This window comes from Doryrhamphus excisus, linkage group LG20 (genome assembly GCF_037039965.1).
Source record: "Doryrhamphus excisus strain RoL-2023G ecotype Guam linkage group LG20, RoL_Dexc_Guam_v1.1, whole genome shotgun sequence".
NCBI classification, from domain to species: Eukaryota; Metazoa; Chordata; class Actinopteri; order Syngnathiformes; family Syngnathidae; genus Doryrhamphus; species Doryrhamphus excisus.
The window spans coordinates 207,849-224,129 of NC_136376.1; the positions used below are offsets into that span (position 1 = coordinate 207,849).

At 47.8% G+C, this 16,281-nt stretch overlaps 1 protein-coding gene across 2 annotated transcripts; it reads left to right on the plus strand.

The window, feature by feature from the left end:
- Positions 1-150: 150 nt before the first annotated feature.
- On the plus strand, positions 151-15,275 carry sgms1a (sphingomyelin synthase 1a). 2 transcript variants are annotated; one of them, XM_058058387.2, is made up of 6 exons: positions 151-450; positions 7,647-8,425; positions 9,914-10,031; positions 10,478-10,631; positions 12,901-13,067; positions 13,662-15,275. In XM_058058387.2, the coding sequence occupies exons 2-6, from the start codon at positions 7,812-7,814 to the stop codon at positions 13,836-13,838; spliced, it is 1,230 nt and encodes a 409-aa protein (XP_057914370.2). In that variant the 5' UTR covers positions 151-450; positions 7,647-7,811; the 3' UTR covers positions 13,839-15,275. The 2 variants fall into 2 exon arrangements, with proteins under 2 accessions (XP_057914370.2, XP_057914369.2); XM_058058386.2 differs by lacking the exon at positions 151-450 and adding an exon at positions 1,722-2,023.
- The last annotated feature ends 1,006 nt before the right edge of the window (positions 15,276-16,281 follow it).

Sequence of the window (16,281 nt, forward strand, 5' to 3'; positions counted from 1 at the left end):
TGTGGTGGTGGTGCTACACAAGATGGCTGACTCGCGGCGACAAAGACGTCGGGCTCATGCGTTTTCTACGTAATGTAGTTCACTGGTCAACACACAGCCATTTCCCATCGTCTCCCTTCTCTCGCTCTCGTTCACGCTACGTAGCGGTCCAGGGCAATGGCTGTAACATAAGCTTCATTTTAATGCTGTGGATTGGTTCTACTACCGTTCTACTATCTTTGCTCAGAGGACTGACTCAACTGGTCCTTGGGTCACGGCTGGAGATAACATCTGGCAATGTTGGTTTGCTTGATGTGACCGGTTCTCCATGTTCCTGTTCCTAGCGCATGCCTGGCACATGTCTGCCTTCTTCAGTACAAGCACATAATGGCCATCCTCGAGTCTGTCTTTATTTACCATCTATTGATGATCGTTTGAAGCTAATTTGGATTCACAGATGCTTCCGATACAGTAAGTACATTGGCGGCTAGCTAGTTAGCTCACTAGCATGCTAATGGTTAAAGAACATGGTGGTCTCTTGTGACATTAGCAATGTGTTATAAATAATGAATAATAGAGTGTAAAGGTGACTCTAGGGGTGTTATTTCATATCTACAGGGCTCTAATAATGTTTTTTGTATTCAGCATTTATTAATACTGACTCCAACTGGGCAGAAATTCACTTCAGTTCAGTTGGTTCTGAAATCAACAAATTCAAAGATGCAGTCATTCTTGTCAGTGAGCACGTCTGTTACTTGCCTTGTGATTGGCTGGCGTCCAGTCCAGGATGTGCCCTGCCTCCCGCCCGAAGTCAGCTGGGATAGGCTCCAGCATACCTCCCATCCGCCCTAGTGAGAATAAGCATAGAAAATGGATGGACGTCTGGTACTTGCCTTATTCGCGACACCTAGTGGCCAGTGTAGTTACAGTTCGTCAATTGAACTGCATTTCTATTTCACTTCATTTATCAATCACTTACTTTCAATGAATGAAATAGTGGATGAAATGTATGGCTTTGGAAGCAATGAAAAGTTGAACATTTTTCAGCTTAGCGGGATACTGTCTGTCGCATCTCAACCAACGCAGACAGCCAAACACTGCACCACCACCCAGCCATGATGCATTCATGAACTGACACAAAAAAGTGGGATTTTTTTTAACCCATTACAAAGACATTTTCCCCACTGGTCTTATATAATATAATATAATATAATATAATATAATATAATATAATATAATATAATATAATATAATATAATATAATATAATATAATATAATATAATATAATATAATATAATATAATATAATATAATATAATATAATATAATATAATATAATATAATATAAAATTCATTCATTCATTTTCTACGGGGGTGCTGGAGCCTATCCCAGCTTAATATAAAATTATATATATATATATATTCGAGCACTGCAAAGGGAGCCACAACAAAGAGGCTGAAGAGCCATATGTGGCTCCTGTGCCGCAGGTTGCTGACCACTGGTCTAACTGCAGCGGGAGTAATAGTAATAGAATACAGTCATAGAAAAGATCTGTTGTTCAGCTCCTGAAAAATGGGAGCAAAAACCAAAAATGCTGCGTTGGTATTTCTTGCTGAGTATAGGGTGTATTTATTTAGTCAACTCTTCTATAGCTATGAGTGAAATGTTTGCTCCACTTTTTGGCCAATAGATGGCTGCAAAGAAGGCTGCGTTCACTTACATCTCAAGCGATTCGATTTTTGAAACTGATATTCTAATGTCTTGTCGGGGCTGTCGTGTTCTCATCAACAACAAACACCATTACATACAATGCTGGGTTGTGCGCTTTATCATCCACCACAAACAGAGTTTGAACGCATAAAAAGGCACAACTATTGCTGTTGTCGCGAGTGGAGACATTTTGTTTGGGGACGTGAAGGCGCCGAGCGTGACGCCACTGAAGGTGTGCTTTTTGTTAAGCGCTTCCTCCGGAGTACAACAGGCGGACTTGTGGCCACATTGCAATCGGTTGCTAGAGGATCGTTTCAGCAGCCATACGGCAAGGTAACGGCACTATCCTCTCATCTACAAGCTCGCAATCCTAAACGGTCTTACTGATGTGGTGATCCGAGCCCCCCGATGACTCCATGAATGTTAACTGTTATCCAGCACAAACTATTTGCTCGAAGTGCTTACCGACACACCCGCTTTGACGACATTTGACAACGCCGATTTGAAGCGTGCGGCGTGTTACTCTCCGTTATGTTGTTTAAACGGAACCAAAATGTCGCCGGTTATGTTTGGACCGGGGTTGAGGACATTCGCTAACGGAATCTGGTGTTGACGGCTAGCTTATTTCTTGCGTGCCGCTAACCAGCCAGCTAGCAAAACAGCTACGACGCCTGCTTTTGCTTATCTATTTTAGGTTCTAAGCTCTTAATCCCTCATGTCCCGGTTGAGGGTTGGTCTCCGAGCAGGCTGTGTGTTTTTAGCATGTTTCAAACGGCCGATAGCTGCGGCAGCTCATGTTGCCAGTAAATGTCCATGTTTACGTCCCAGTAGGAATAGTATCACCGCATAGTTTGGATGTGTTGATGGTATGAGTTACTGGCTTCCCCTACCGAGTTGTACCTTTGTTATTTGTGTGTTTGTAGCTTCGGCCCACAAAGTAACTGGCACGCTTATCCTGTGTGCACAAACAAAGATGGGGAGTGCTGATTTTTCTGCAATAAGGAAGTGAGAAAGCAAATTTTCTCTCAACAGTGAACTGAAGTGGCGTTAAAGGCGTGAATTGTTGCTGAGGGCATTCGCTGCCAAAGCAAAGAATATTTCACTGTCCTCAAGCTGGGAAGACTCCCTTCCCTTCCCTTCCCTTCCTTTCCTCCAGTGGAAACAATGACTCCTCTGTCGGGATGTCCATGATTCAGCAGTGGGAAAGATGAATATTGGTCAGTGCCATCACTGGCTTCCATGCTCCATCAGCCTTTGCTGTGGCAGAACTTCCCATTTGGGCTTGTAGACACGCCAGTCATTCACCTTGTCATCATGAAACCTTGTCATCATGAAAAAAGGAAAGGGCAGGTGAATTGCCACAAATGAGGGTTGATTCCTTGGCCATGGGGGGTCCCTCAGCTGCCTTGTGTTCTCCCATGGTGGGGAGGTGCACACGTATGCACACGTATGAGTAAGAAGAATCTGGGATTATGTTTAAATGAAGTGATTTGTAGTTCGTGTGATGAGCGAGTAACAGGAAATGCCACAATATCGGCTCCAGGAAGTTTGAGGGTGGGGAGGCACAGCAGCTAGAGGAACAACGTCTGGCTAAAGCTGAAACAGTTGGCTTTAAAGGCAAATGAATGAATTTGTAGTTCCTACAGTGATAGCCCCGTGAGTACCAGGAAAGGACAAAGTATGCTTCAGAAAAAATCACTGTTTCTGAGAGTAGTAGTAGTAGTAGTAGTCGTAGTAGTAGTACTCCACAGCTGGTTTATGTTGTCAATGAGTTGGGTGGCACAGCAGCTTGAGAAAAACAACTTTTTCAACCATGCAAAGCGAAGTTCAGTAATGTTTTCCAGGCAAAATGAATGAATTGTTATTGTTTTTTTGGGGACGAGGAAGCCCCCGCAGTGTTGGCTCCAAGGGCCAAGCAGCCCTTTTCCTTTCATTGTCTCCTTCGATGCCTGTTTTACAGCAGTACTAGTACATGAGTACTAATACATGGGCTATTGTTCAAATCAGGATTCAAACGTCTTCTTCATACAAATGCTTATGATAGTGTAGGTGTAGCCAACATGCAGCATTATGAAAACCACTCTGACATAAAGCAAGTAGAGTTGATGTATTACTGTTTATGTGAAACAGCAGTGCTCCTGCTCCTCCTCATCATGATATTTTAGTAGTTTTTGGTTCAGCCATCCATGAGGTAATGGTTGTTATAATGTTTCCATGGCTAAATTTTTTTTGTAGCAGATGTACATTGTAAACACTGTGATTATTTTATATAGAATATATATATTTTGTGTCATGTCATGGTTTCCCTGTGGTACAAAAAACGGCTCCCAACAAACCGTATTGCTTGATTGTTTTAAACTGCAAATGATGTCACTGTGGTAAAAAAGCCACATTTGGAGCCTAGGTGGATAGTTCTAGTTGGCTAGCTAGCTCGCTGCCTCCAGGGAGACAGTGGAGCCGAGGCAGATGTGTAAAAGCAGATGGTAGGAAGGTAGCTGGAATGAGATGGTAAGATGGACATGCTCGTGATGGAACACGCTGGCATGTAAGGCTTAGCCTGGGACTGGATGTCATCCATATCTTCCACACAAGTTGTCATTCTCACACTAATAGGGGACAAAGTGCATCCTTGGCAGTGCAACTTTGTTTCAATCAGCCAGCATTGACAAAGCTGTACGGGTGGCCTTTTTAATGCAACTTTATTTCAATCAGCCAGCATTGACAAAGCTGTACGGGTGGCCTTTTTAATGCAACTTTATTTCAATCAGCCAGCATTGACAAAGCTGTACAGGTGGAGTTTTTTTCTGGCATATGGAAAGCAGACAACAACAAGCAGGACTGCGCTTCCTGGCCGTGCACATTACATACTACCACAACACGACGGAATTCCTATCCCATCCCAGCGTCAGACGCTAAACACGGAAAGTGGCTTTCTTCTTTATTTGGCCATATTTAGAAGTTTTATTCCCACTCAAGCACGTCCTACTTTCCTGCTGCATTTAGCAATTCCAGGCTAGTATCAGCAGCTGGCGTTGACTGTGTGTACTACAGGAAAGATAGAAATACTTGCAGTAGCGCTGTGGGATTATAAGCAATTAAGATATGCCTTTATGCCTTTATTCGTCCCTCAGTGGGGAAATTTGTGCAATGCAAGCGTCACTTCTTGCTTTTGTCTGCTGGTTGCGGCCGGGAGATCCTCCTGTTGTGACTTGTTTCTGCCCTCTGCATTCCAACTGTCTGACATTTCGCCCATTGTTTGATTTCAAATGGTCGTACTGGTGCCCTGAGCAGCTGAGTTGGAGCTCATGTCTTTGCATAGGAGAAACGAATGAGAGATGGCTGTCTGCTGGGAGACTGTGGTCCTTTCTTCGTCCAAACATGGAAGTACAAGGCATACTGTGTGTACGATTGTAGTCACTAGTTGGCAGTAATGACATTGAGACATTAGCTTAACACTGCATGCAGTCAGCCATGGCATGTCCCACACCATAGACTGAAATCCTCCCAGCCAGTGTGGAAGTGGTATGTGCGTGCATGCACAGCTACAGTGGGCCAGTATAACAGCATTCAACTTTTTTGCTGTTCCTCTGAGACCACACGGGCCCCTGGCATCCTGATCGGGGACAGGGAAAGGACCAGGAGGCGTTGTCATGAGCAGATAGCAACTTTCCACCGCTAGCTCTCAGCTGCCATGAGGCCTGACGAAGCCCAGATGTGGCCTGGGCCAGAGGATCAATAGAATGCTTGTACATCGTCCTGTTGCTGTGGTAGTGCGGTTGCTAAGAAGCGTATTTGCTGATTTGCTGGGGATGGCTGAATCCAGTTGCTGTTAGCAAACAGCAGCTCTGTCATTTTATCTTTGGTGTTGTAGATCTACTCACGGTGGAGCAGAAGCAAAACGGCTACTTTTATTAACAAATGCTGTTGCCATGTCTACCAAATATGGCCTCCAACTAACAGACTGACGTGGATCGATGGAATGGATGGATCCTGGAGTGGTCTGCAGTGTCCCATGAGATGTTCCTAATGCTCTGTACTTGGTTTTTATTGCCACATCTTTTCCCCTCACATAAAGTCTTCAAAGACAGCTTGGTGTATATTTACAGCAGTTATTTGCGGTCATGCCTCCACTGGGGGACAGAAATATTCATGTGAAATACTAAATACAAGCATCTTCAGGACTATACAATGGATGGATTGACATTGCTTACAAACAACAAAGCCTCGTTTTGAAGGTGTGGCGGCTTTTATCTTGCCATGGCGGTGCACCACCATCACTATACGTACATGTAGGTAACCCTACAACAAGCTATGGGTTTGCTAATAACGTTAATCTGAGAAGACTGTGGTGTCATTTCCATCCAGGCTTAAAGGGCAAGGAGCCACTGTTGGACCTACTGTTGGTTCAGCTCACAGGGATAATAACCTGGAATGGGATCCCACCCTGGAGGACACCGTGTCCAAAGCAAAGATCCACACCCTGTGGACAATGGGAACATGGCTTTATGTGCAGGATATTGTCTGGGAATGTTTGCCTGCTTCTTATTGTGACATGCTAACCTGGTCCAATTCTTTAGCACGTTCCCTGGTATCTGATACGGTACTTTGGTCCGGGGTCAGACGTAATGGTTTCCCTGGTATCTGATGCGGTACTTTGGTCCGGGGTCAGACCCTTGGGTAAAAGGGTTTCCCTGGCATCTGATGCAGTACATTGGAGTTTGTGGGGCCTCTCGGGGGCCTGATAACTTTTTCCAGCAACCCTGGAAGGACTTACTGGCTTCCATAAAGATGAGCTGCCCATGGCATGTTTATGTTTGTGTCAACTTGACGTATTATCCTCCTGGGTGGGCTCTTTCTCTGCTTGCGTCATGTGCACCCCCTCCCCCCCAAATGGTCATAGTGGACAAGACACAGGAGAAATGCTCTTCTAGCTCTGCTTTTGGAAGGTGTCATCAAATCTGTTTCCTTTGTGTCCATGGCAGCCTTTTTATCACATCAAGCTGCTGATAAGACAATGTTCTGCTCCGTTCTCCACATGGTGGTCTAGCCTTAAACACCAGCAACACCAGCCACTTGCCCGTGTTGGACTTTTAAAGCTCCCAGTACTGCAAATGGTATTGCAGTACTTGAAGTAGGAAGATACAGTACCTCCATGTGAAACAAATACTTATTCTTGTCCTGATATTTTCATCCTAGTGTGGCTCACGCTGGGCCGTAGGGAGCTTGCAGCATGGCACACTGGATCCTGGTGGTGGATCACTGGATCACCACCACCATGCTGCTTATGCCGTGACTCTTGTTAACTGTGTGTGTGTGTGTGTGTGTGTGTGTGTGTGTGTGGAGGGGGGGGTGTGCCTACTGTGGTGTGAGTTAACGCTGTGAATTTGGCAGATGATATGAGAATAGTATTGGCCTATGGCCAGGATAGGTGATGATAGCATGAAGGGTGTTTTGCTGGAGATTCCTGGTCAATAAAGTTGTGTGCAGATGAGATGTTGGCAGCTGGACGCGTGACGACGGCAACCTCCACACTGTGTTGTCTGTAGAAGGTAGAAGCCAAACACCACGGCCTTCTGTCAAAGCCCCGTTTTTGAGGTTAGAATGCATTTCCTGTTTCTTGTGTGGTGGCGGTAAGCTGATTGACAGAGCAAAGGTCCTTGGCAGAATGCTGAGTCATTGACTGCTAATCTTGGCTTGTTCTTGAGTGCTCTTTGTTCTTTATCTCCAGCAAGTACGGTTCTCCTCCGTCCCACAGCCAGGCCGTCGTTTGTCAGCCATATGTTTATTTGGACAAGTTGTTGAAGTGCAGAGGTCATGTGCTCGCTTGTTGTCTTCGGGACCGTAGTATGTAGAAAGGGCCAAAAGGACGGAATGGAACGTTTCACAGACGCATGCATACGTTCCCTCCAGCGCTGCGTCGCCATGACAATCATCCTTCGTGTCTTTGCGTCCACAGGTGTGTGCTGTTTGAGGCGGAGGAACAACCCAAAAAGGACTTCCCGCTGAAGCGGAGGGGTGCGCCCCCTGGGCGCTCGGTGAACACCATGTGCCGACGCCGGTGTGGTCCTAGCACTGCCCGTTAAAAGCCAGCCCAGCCTACCCCACTGCCTGTCTCTGCACCATGAAGAGGGTAGCGGCATGGTCGGCCGAGGACGTGGCCGACTGGCTGAGCAAAGAGGGCATGCCGGAGTACATCGACGCCCTCCGACAGACGGATGGCACCGCCTTGCTGCGGCTTACGCGGGCACACTTCCAGATGCCGCCGCTTCTCCTGGTGTCCTCGGACGGCGGGCAGCAGCTGCTGGAGCGGGTGGAGACGCTGCGGATCGAGACCCACATAGAGGCCCACAAGAACGGCCACACCAACGGGCACGCCGGCGGGGTGCCCAATGGCACGGGTACACCCCTGAGGAATGGTGTGGTGCAATCGGCAGACTCCAGGGTGGAGATGGTGCACATTCCCATCCCCCCCATGGAAACCCTGCACTCCTCCTTCCCTCCCGAGTGGGGCAGGACGGGCGTGGCATTCGTCTACGCGGTTCTGTGCTTCATCACCACCACCGTGGTCATATCGGTGGTCCACGAGCGGGTACCGCCCAAAGAGCACACCCCGCCGCTGCCCGATAAGTTCTTTGACCTGTTTGACAGGATAGAGTGGGCCTTCTCCATCTGCGAGATCAACGGCATGCTGCTGGTGGCGCTGTGGCTCATACAGTGGGCTCTTCTCAAGCACAGGTACTCCTCGTCCATACGCTGGTGGTATTTGTACCCTGGTACCCTGCTTTGCATCACCAATCCCTCCCGCCAGGCCTGAGTCCAACCAAAACCTGCTCTCACGCAGTTCATTTTTCCATAAAGCAATCAGCTTTTAAATAACTGCAAATGAATGGGAATGATGAATGGGAGGGATTGTGGTGTGAAAAAGTCCCCTGGTTGGTCACACTGAAATGTTCTAGATCGGGGGTGTTAAACTCCTGCCATGGAGGGCCGAGGCATTCCAGGTTTTCTTTCCAAGCAGTTTCTCCAGCAGGTGATTTCATTGACAGCTCCTTCCCTCCCACCACAGGAGGTTCATCATTCACATCAGCTGCTTTCGTGACCGGCGGTAAGAAAACCTGTAGTGTCTCGGTCCTCCATGGCAGGAGTTTAACACCCTGCTCTAGATCAAACACATTTTTATTATTAAGGGAGAAAAAACGCCAAGCTACATGACCCTGTGTGAAAAGGGAGATGAATTGAGATCTCGGTGTGGAAGAGGTTCTAAAGCTCTCTCTAAAGCTTTGGGACTCCAGCAAACCACATCGAAAGCCATTATTCACAAATGCTGAAAACATGCAACAGTGGTGAACCTTCCCAGCAGCAAAATGACCCCCAGAGGCCACAGAAGACCCCACAACAGCATCCACAGAAGTGCAGCCCTCACTTGCCTCAGGCGCCACTTGGCCTCTGGAGCGGGACAATGATCCAAAACACAGGAACAGGTCCACCAAAGCAAAGCCAGACTTTAGAGTGAGATGCTGTGGTCTGACCTTCTGAAGGCTTGACGCTGCAAAAGCTGGATGACAATTGCCGGGTTGATTGCAGTTGTTGCTGCTGCTAAGGGAGGCCCCACCACTCTTTGCTTCAGGGGCGCTCCCGCTTTCACACGGGGCCGTGGATCTCATCAAGCTTTTCATTAGCATCAAGTGTTGAGCTGTGTTGTATATTTCAGAGCTTTGACCCAGCTTGGCTCTGAAACGACCACCTCTCCTTCAGCCTTAACGAGGGAGGTGTTGCACCCTTGTCTGGCTCCGTCATTATCTCCATCATTGTCTGGCGGCACCAAGTAATGGCAACAAACGCTGTTGCTGTAAAATGGTGCCCATGGCCCACAATGCATTGCACATGCAAGATTTCGCCTTGGGCATGTGATCCAATATGGTAGCATAAAGAAACAGTGCATGCTAACCAAGTGGATGAACACAAACCAAGTCAAAAGATTTGATGTTAACCAAAAAGGTGCTAACTGGAGCAGGTGTTAACTGAGGTACCACTAGTATTAGCCAGCTCATAGGATGCTAACAAGGTTTTGTGGACATGGCGTGCACCATATTGTTCTTCACGTGAATTGAAACATATAACATTTCATTGAAACATTAACAGAGGGGCCACTTCCACCTTTGATGGCACATGGTATTGGAGGATACATTGTGGTTGTCTTCATGACTGTTTTGCTGTGTGCAGGTCAATCATAGGCAGACGCTTCTTCTTCATTGTGGGTACGCTGTATTTGTATCGCTGTGTTACAATGTACATCACCACTCTGCCTGTTCCTGGGATGCACTTCAGATGCTCTCCAAAGGTACCGTACCCGCTACACCTCAACCACACTACTCTCCAGGGGCCACACTTCAACATTGCTAAGGGCCGGGGCGGCACACATTGGGGTGCCTTGTGTGTTGCATCCTTTCACCGGTCACTGCAACTGCTTAGTCATCCTTTTGAACCTGCCAAAAACACTCTGGGTTCCCGGGTGTCTAATTGTGTCGAGAGAAGCAAATGACTCTGCTGGGTGAAGACATCTTCCTTAACCAGGAGCAGGAGCATTGAGACATGTTGGATCTACCGTGAAGATGCTGGTCAAAGATCCTCCATATGACAGAGCACTGTGCTGCTGTGTTGATGCATGTTTTGAGACGAGTCTGGTGATGGGTTGTGGTTTAGGGCTGCTGCCAGGTGAACTGCAGCCCATCTTTGCTACTCTTTCATACCATAAGCTGCCATAATTCCATGTTGTCTTGCTTTCAGCTTTTGGGCGACTGGGAGGCGCATATGAGAAGAGTGATGAAGATGATCGCCGGTGGGGGCCTGTCCATCACGGGCTCTCACACCATGTGTGGAGATTACCTGTACAGCGGCCATACTGTCATGCTGACGCTAACATACCTCTTCATCAAGGAGTGTGAGTTGCACCTTTTTGTAGTACTGTGGATACTGCTGTGTGTGTGTTGTAGGGGAACAACCATACGTGGATCCGTATGGAGGTGGTGCTACAGGGGTCAGGGTCGGGTACGCGTGTGCATGGAACAATATGTCACTTCTGGTAGCCGCCATGGTGTGGCCAGGTCACAGGGTCATACCTCCTCCTGTGCTGCTCCTCAGGTGTACATTGGTGAACATTGGAAGCATTCCTGTTAGTCAGCAGTCAGCGTGGGTCAAGCAGTTGTCCTGTCCGATGCTGCCATTCCAAGCGTATCAAGCTAGCTGCTCATTTAGCGGCGCTGCAAACAGAGTGGGCGTATTGAAGAGGCTCCATCATAGAAGTTGATATCACATGGTGGTGAAAGACATCCAGGGTGAAAATAGATGCCTTCCTGTTTGATGCTTTTGTGATTGACCTCCATGATGTCCGCCAGGTGGCAGTGTGGTCCTGAACTGGCTGTGTTGACTTGAAGGAAACGGTTGCGTAACAAGACCCAATTGACTCAGATAGCTACATGTTTATTGTAATTCTATGTAATTGGTGACACTTCAAGTGCCCTTAGAAACTGAAAGGTGCGTTTATGAAGAGGTTCGTATTGATACAGTCTACATGATCAATTCTTTCATATGAATAAAATCCAATTTCTTTCTTTCTTAGTAATATGTACTCAGCTGCTAAGAATGCACCACATGGATGTCCATCACCTGCAGTTCTTTTCATGTTCTGGTTATTACATGCTGCTGTGGTGCTCGGTAGAGCTTAACCGATATAACGATGAATCGGCCCGATTAGCACATATCACTGATTAAAAGAAAAAGCTGAAACAAACAAACCAATATCCGTGAAAATGGAGTCAATATGTTAACTTTTGTTTGCTGCGCTGAGAGTCTCTTGCTCTGTGGGTACCTGTGGGTACCTGTGGGTTTTAAGGTGAACATGCAAGTGTTAACTACCATGTCCACCATTATCTAAGACTATTACAGCGTTTTAAGGTCAACATGCAAGTGTTAACTACTATGGCAATTTCAATCCAATTGAAGTTTAAAAAAAAAAAAAGCCAAGGTCATCCCAACCATGGATTGTGTGTATCGTTGCACCCCTTTGTGTGTGTGTGTGTGTGTGTGTGTGTGTGTGTGTTTGTGTGTAATGAAATGGAGAAGCGCTGCAAACCAAACAGGTTCTCCCACCTGCTTTAATGTGATGTAGCTTTGTGTTCCAAAGCCAGCATGTTTGTCAAGGTCAACAGCTAGCATGGTTATTTTGTCCTGCCTTCCTTGAATTGCCCCCGTTGGGCCTGCTGAGGCGATGGCGGCCTCTAGCGGCGTGATGGAGAACAGCACAGGCAGCAGCGTAGTCCATCGACAGCGACTGCCCCCACTTTGGTGGTTGGTTGCTGCTGTTTAAGAAGGTCGTTGGAGTCGGCGGATGAGGTCACCTACGTAGAGCAGTCTGCTCCTAAGACAAGATGGTCAAAGGACAAAGACATTTGCATGACAGAAAAGTCAGACCTCTAGTCGCCCTGCTAGTTCCTCTCCATGGGTGGCACAGCGGGTGGCCGCCTGTCCGTTGTTGTTTTTTGTGTTCCAGCGTCTGTACGTGGATACTAACTCTCTTCTGTTCCGCTCTCCTTGCCCTCCTCTTCAATCCACGGGGGCCCCTCCACTTCACTCGTCTCCAAACTGCAGCAGCAGTTTGTTTTGCTGCAGTCTCCTGGAGGCAACATGCACGTGTGCAGTATGGAATAGTCCATTGGGAGGGGGGGGGGGGGGGGGTGAAAATATGATGGATGATGCATTCATTCATTCATGTTCTAGCGCTTATCCTCATGAGGGTCGCGGGAGTGCTGGAGCCTATCCCAGCTGTCTTGGGGAGAGGCGGGGTCCACCCTGGACTGGTGGCCAGCCAGTCCCAGGGCACATATAGACAAACAACCATTCACACTCACATTCATACCTATGGACAATTGGAGTGGCCAATGAAGCTAGCATGTTTTTGGAATGGGGGTTGGGGGCAGAGTCCCTGAAGAAAAGCCACGCATGCACGGGGAGAACATGCAAACTCCACACGGAGAAGGCAGAGGGTGGAATTGAACGGGGGTCTCCAAGCTGTGAGGCCTGCGTGCTAACCACTAGGAATGTAATATGGACGTTTAAGTCCAAGACAAAGATCAGTCATCAGTTTTTATTTGGCTGCGTTTGCCCAAGGGTAAGTCTGCCCTTGTTGACCTCTTCTGTTGTTGTTCTTCCAGATTCCCCCCGACGCTTCTGGTGGTATCACTGGATCTGCTGGACTTTGAGCGCCGTGGGAGTCTTCTGCATCCTTCTGGCCCATGACCACTACACAGTGGACGTGGTGGTGGCCTACTTCATCACCACGCGCCTCTTCTGGTGGTACCACACCATGGCCAACCAGCAGGTGGGTACAGGGTACTGCAGGAGCGTGCGCCCCTAAAGGGTTGATCCAACGACGTGAATATGCTGAAAAATCCTCCACTCCATTTCGGGTTTTTAGGAATAATAGCTGGAAGTCATGCATGTGAAGCATGAGCTCCACCTAACGTCTTTTTGCTTGATTTGGCTTCTCCATGCCACCGTACAAGCAGAGAAGATGGCGGAAGGCTTGCCGTTCAATCCTCACTCCCAACCCCCCTGCTGTGCTGCCCACACTGGGCTGGATGGCAACCAATGTTTGCGTCCGCTCAGAGAGGCCGTAGGCTCAAATTGGCAGCCTCGTTTCCATCCATCTACCCCACGGCAGCTGTGGCTACAGATGTAGTTCACCACCGCCAGTGTGGGACTGAGGAGGCCATGAATAATGGCCAAGCACCGTGTTTAAACAGGCGCTATGTCAAATCCCTCCACTGATGTTATGAGTTTGCCTTTATTGGTTGATGCATGTCAGGTGATGAAATGATAGCTCCCAGAAGGTATTTGTTTCCAACCGTGGAACCTTGTTGTTGCCACGAGTGGTGCTGATGCTGATGCTGATGCTGTGCTACCTGATTGCCAGGCGCTGAAAGAGACGTCGCAGAGTCACCCCTTCTCGCGGGTGTGGTGGTACCGGCCATTCCAGTACTTGGAAGAGAACGTCAGCGGCACGGTGCCTCGCACCTACCAGCTCCCGCTGTGGCTGCGGGCTGCGGCGTGGACCCGGGGCGTGGCCTACAGCAGGCTGGAGGTCCAGTGACGCGGGCGGGACCGTGGACTCCCCAAGCGGAGGACGTGTTTGATGTAGCGCTGAAAAGCGGGCGGCCCCTCCCCAAAAAGGGGGAACTTTTTGTGTTTGTGTCCGTCCTCTTCCTCTGCAGGTGGGAGCTGATCTCCCCATCGTTTCCTACCACTTCCTGAACGCCAAGCATTTCTAAAAGCCTGTTTTTCCTCTTGGCACAAAGCGCTCATGCCCCCCACCCCCACCCCCTCCAGTGCGGAGTCCAGAATGCCAAATGTATTTCTTAAAAGCTATTTGTTTTGTAAAGTTGCTAAAAACAAACTAGTCAAAGGTGCAAAATCCTATTTTTTCTAAGCATGTTTATTTTTCAAGGAGAACAAGAAATGATGTCCACAAAAGATTCTTTTTAGATTTCTACCTTTTTAAGACCGAAGAAGTAAGAATCTCATCCAAGGAAATCTTAGTGCCTTTCTAGCTTGATTGTACAAACCAGTCACTTACCAGTCAATGCTGGGGGCGCGGCCACAGCCCCTCCCTCGCTTGAATGTAAAAAGTGGAAAAATGCCAGCCTTTACCAGGATTGGTCTTCCCTACTCTGTATTTATTCTCCGGCTTCGCGGCCTCCCAGGAGTTTTCTTTGAAACGTCCGTCACATTTCATTCATCCAGACGCCAGCGTTCATCACTTCCTGCTTCTTGGAGTGACAATAGTCTGGAGTTTGAGGCAAAGAAATGATTCTGAATGTTCTTATCATGTCCATGTATTTCTTTAAAGTCCATCACCAGCCCCTTTCACACGGAACACGGAATGGACCAGGCAATGTTCCACCTTCAGACTGAGTCAGATTGAGTCATGGCCCCTTTCACACTGCCGTCTGTCCTTCCTGTTCCCTCTGTTTGAACGGCGCTAACAAGGAAGGGCGCTTGGAATTCAATTAGCAAAAAGCGGCAGCAGAGGCAGGATGGTGAAGTCGCACACTCGCTCCTCCTGCGCCGCTGGGTCCTGCCGTACGGGGTGTCTGTGTGAAATGGGCGGTTTGGATATGGTCCATGGTGTTCATGTTACTGACTGGACTGCGATCACCAGCAGAGACTGACAATTGGAAGGCCTTCTCACAGTCCCCGACGGTCGCCAATGGCCCCAGAGGGTCTCGGGCGGGGATGGATGGTTGCAAAGGGGGCAGGCTAGGGAATCGTGTTTTAAAGACGTGTGGAGCGATGCTGTCCAATCATTTCTGGAGGTTTTCTCCTCGGTGACGGATCCATGTAATTGTCCAAATTGGATGGAGGTGGGATGAAGGCAGGGAAGGTGTTGGCCAATCATGTGTATGTTTGGTCTTCATGAGCGTCAGTCATCATCCATATGTCCTGGGGACGTCCTGTGCATATAGCAGATGTTTTGTAAGCTAAAGGAATCTCAATGGGACGCTGTTCAATTAAAGATTTTACTATATTATACTTTTACTGGGGGAACTTCTTTCTTTTCGAACGTAAAGGATGACGTCATGGCAGTTCCACACGCAACCAGCAGATGGAGACAGGAGGCGAGTGAAGGCCAGGTAAACACGACTAGCTAAACACAGCTAGCTAGGTAGCTAGTGTGGTGGATGGTCGATAGAAAATATCACATCAATGAATGCCTTGTTGATATTGATGTAAGATATAGAAGGTATGGATGGTATGGATGCTTAGCAGCATGATATGGATGCCGCTTTAGCACTTTTACCTGGTAGCAGTACATCTCATGCTAGTCTGCTCTCAGTTCCAGATGAAAGTCCAGGGAGGACCAGCAGGTCCTCATTTGCAGTATCATTTACGTATTACATATTTACATATTTCTCATTGACAGTATCCTTCGTCTCACACCATTTTCAAGCTGCAACCTTTTTAAATCATATCCAAACTAGACATGTTGGTAAAACTCTAAACCTAAAAGATTGATCAAGAAATGTGCTCATGGTAGCCCCACAATGTCACATGAGGATGATGGCGTGAGGAGTGCTAAGCTAACATGAGGATGATGGCATGAGGAGTGCTAAGCTAACATGAGGATGAGCGTATGAGTGCTAAGCTAACATGAGGATGAGCGTATGAGGAGTACTCAGCTAACATGAGGATGAGTGTATGAGGAGTGCTAAGCTAACATGAGGATGAGCGTATGAGTACTCAGCTAACATGAGGATGAGTGTATGAGGAGTGCTAAGCTAACATGAGGATGAGCGTATGAGGAGTGCTCAGCTAACATGAAGATGAGTGTATGAGGAGTGCTAAGCTAACATGAGGATGATGGCATGAGGAGTGCTAAGCTAACATGAGGATGATGGCATGAGGAGTGCTAAACTAACATGAGGATGCGTGTATGAGTGCTAAGCTAACATGAGGATGATGGCATGAGGAGTGCTAAGCTAACATGAGGATGAGCATATGAGAAGTGCTAAGCTAACATGAGGATGATGGCATGA

Excerpts from the sequence above, each read along its gene's own strand:
- sgms1a (XM_058058387.2), top strand. The coding sequence starts at position 7,812 with ATGAAGAGGGTAGCGGCATGGTCGGCCGAGGACGTGGCCGACTGGCTG. Across the intron at positions 8,426-9,913 it reads TGGGCTCTTCTCAAGCACAG|GTCAATCATAGGCAGACGCT; the intron begins GTACTCCTCGTC and ends TGCTGTGTGCAG. Across the intron at positions 10,632-12,900 it reads ATACCTCTTCATCAAGGAGT|ATTCCCCCCGACGCTTCTGG; the intron begins GTGAGTTGCACC and ends TTGTTCTTCCAG.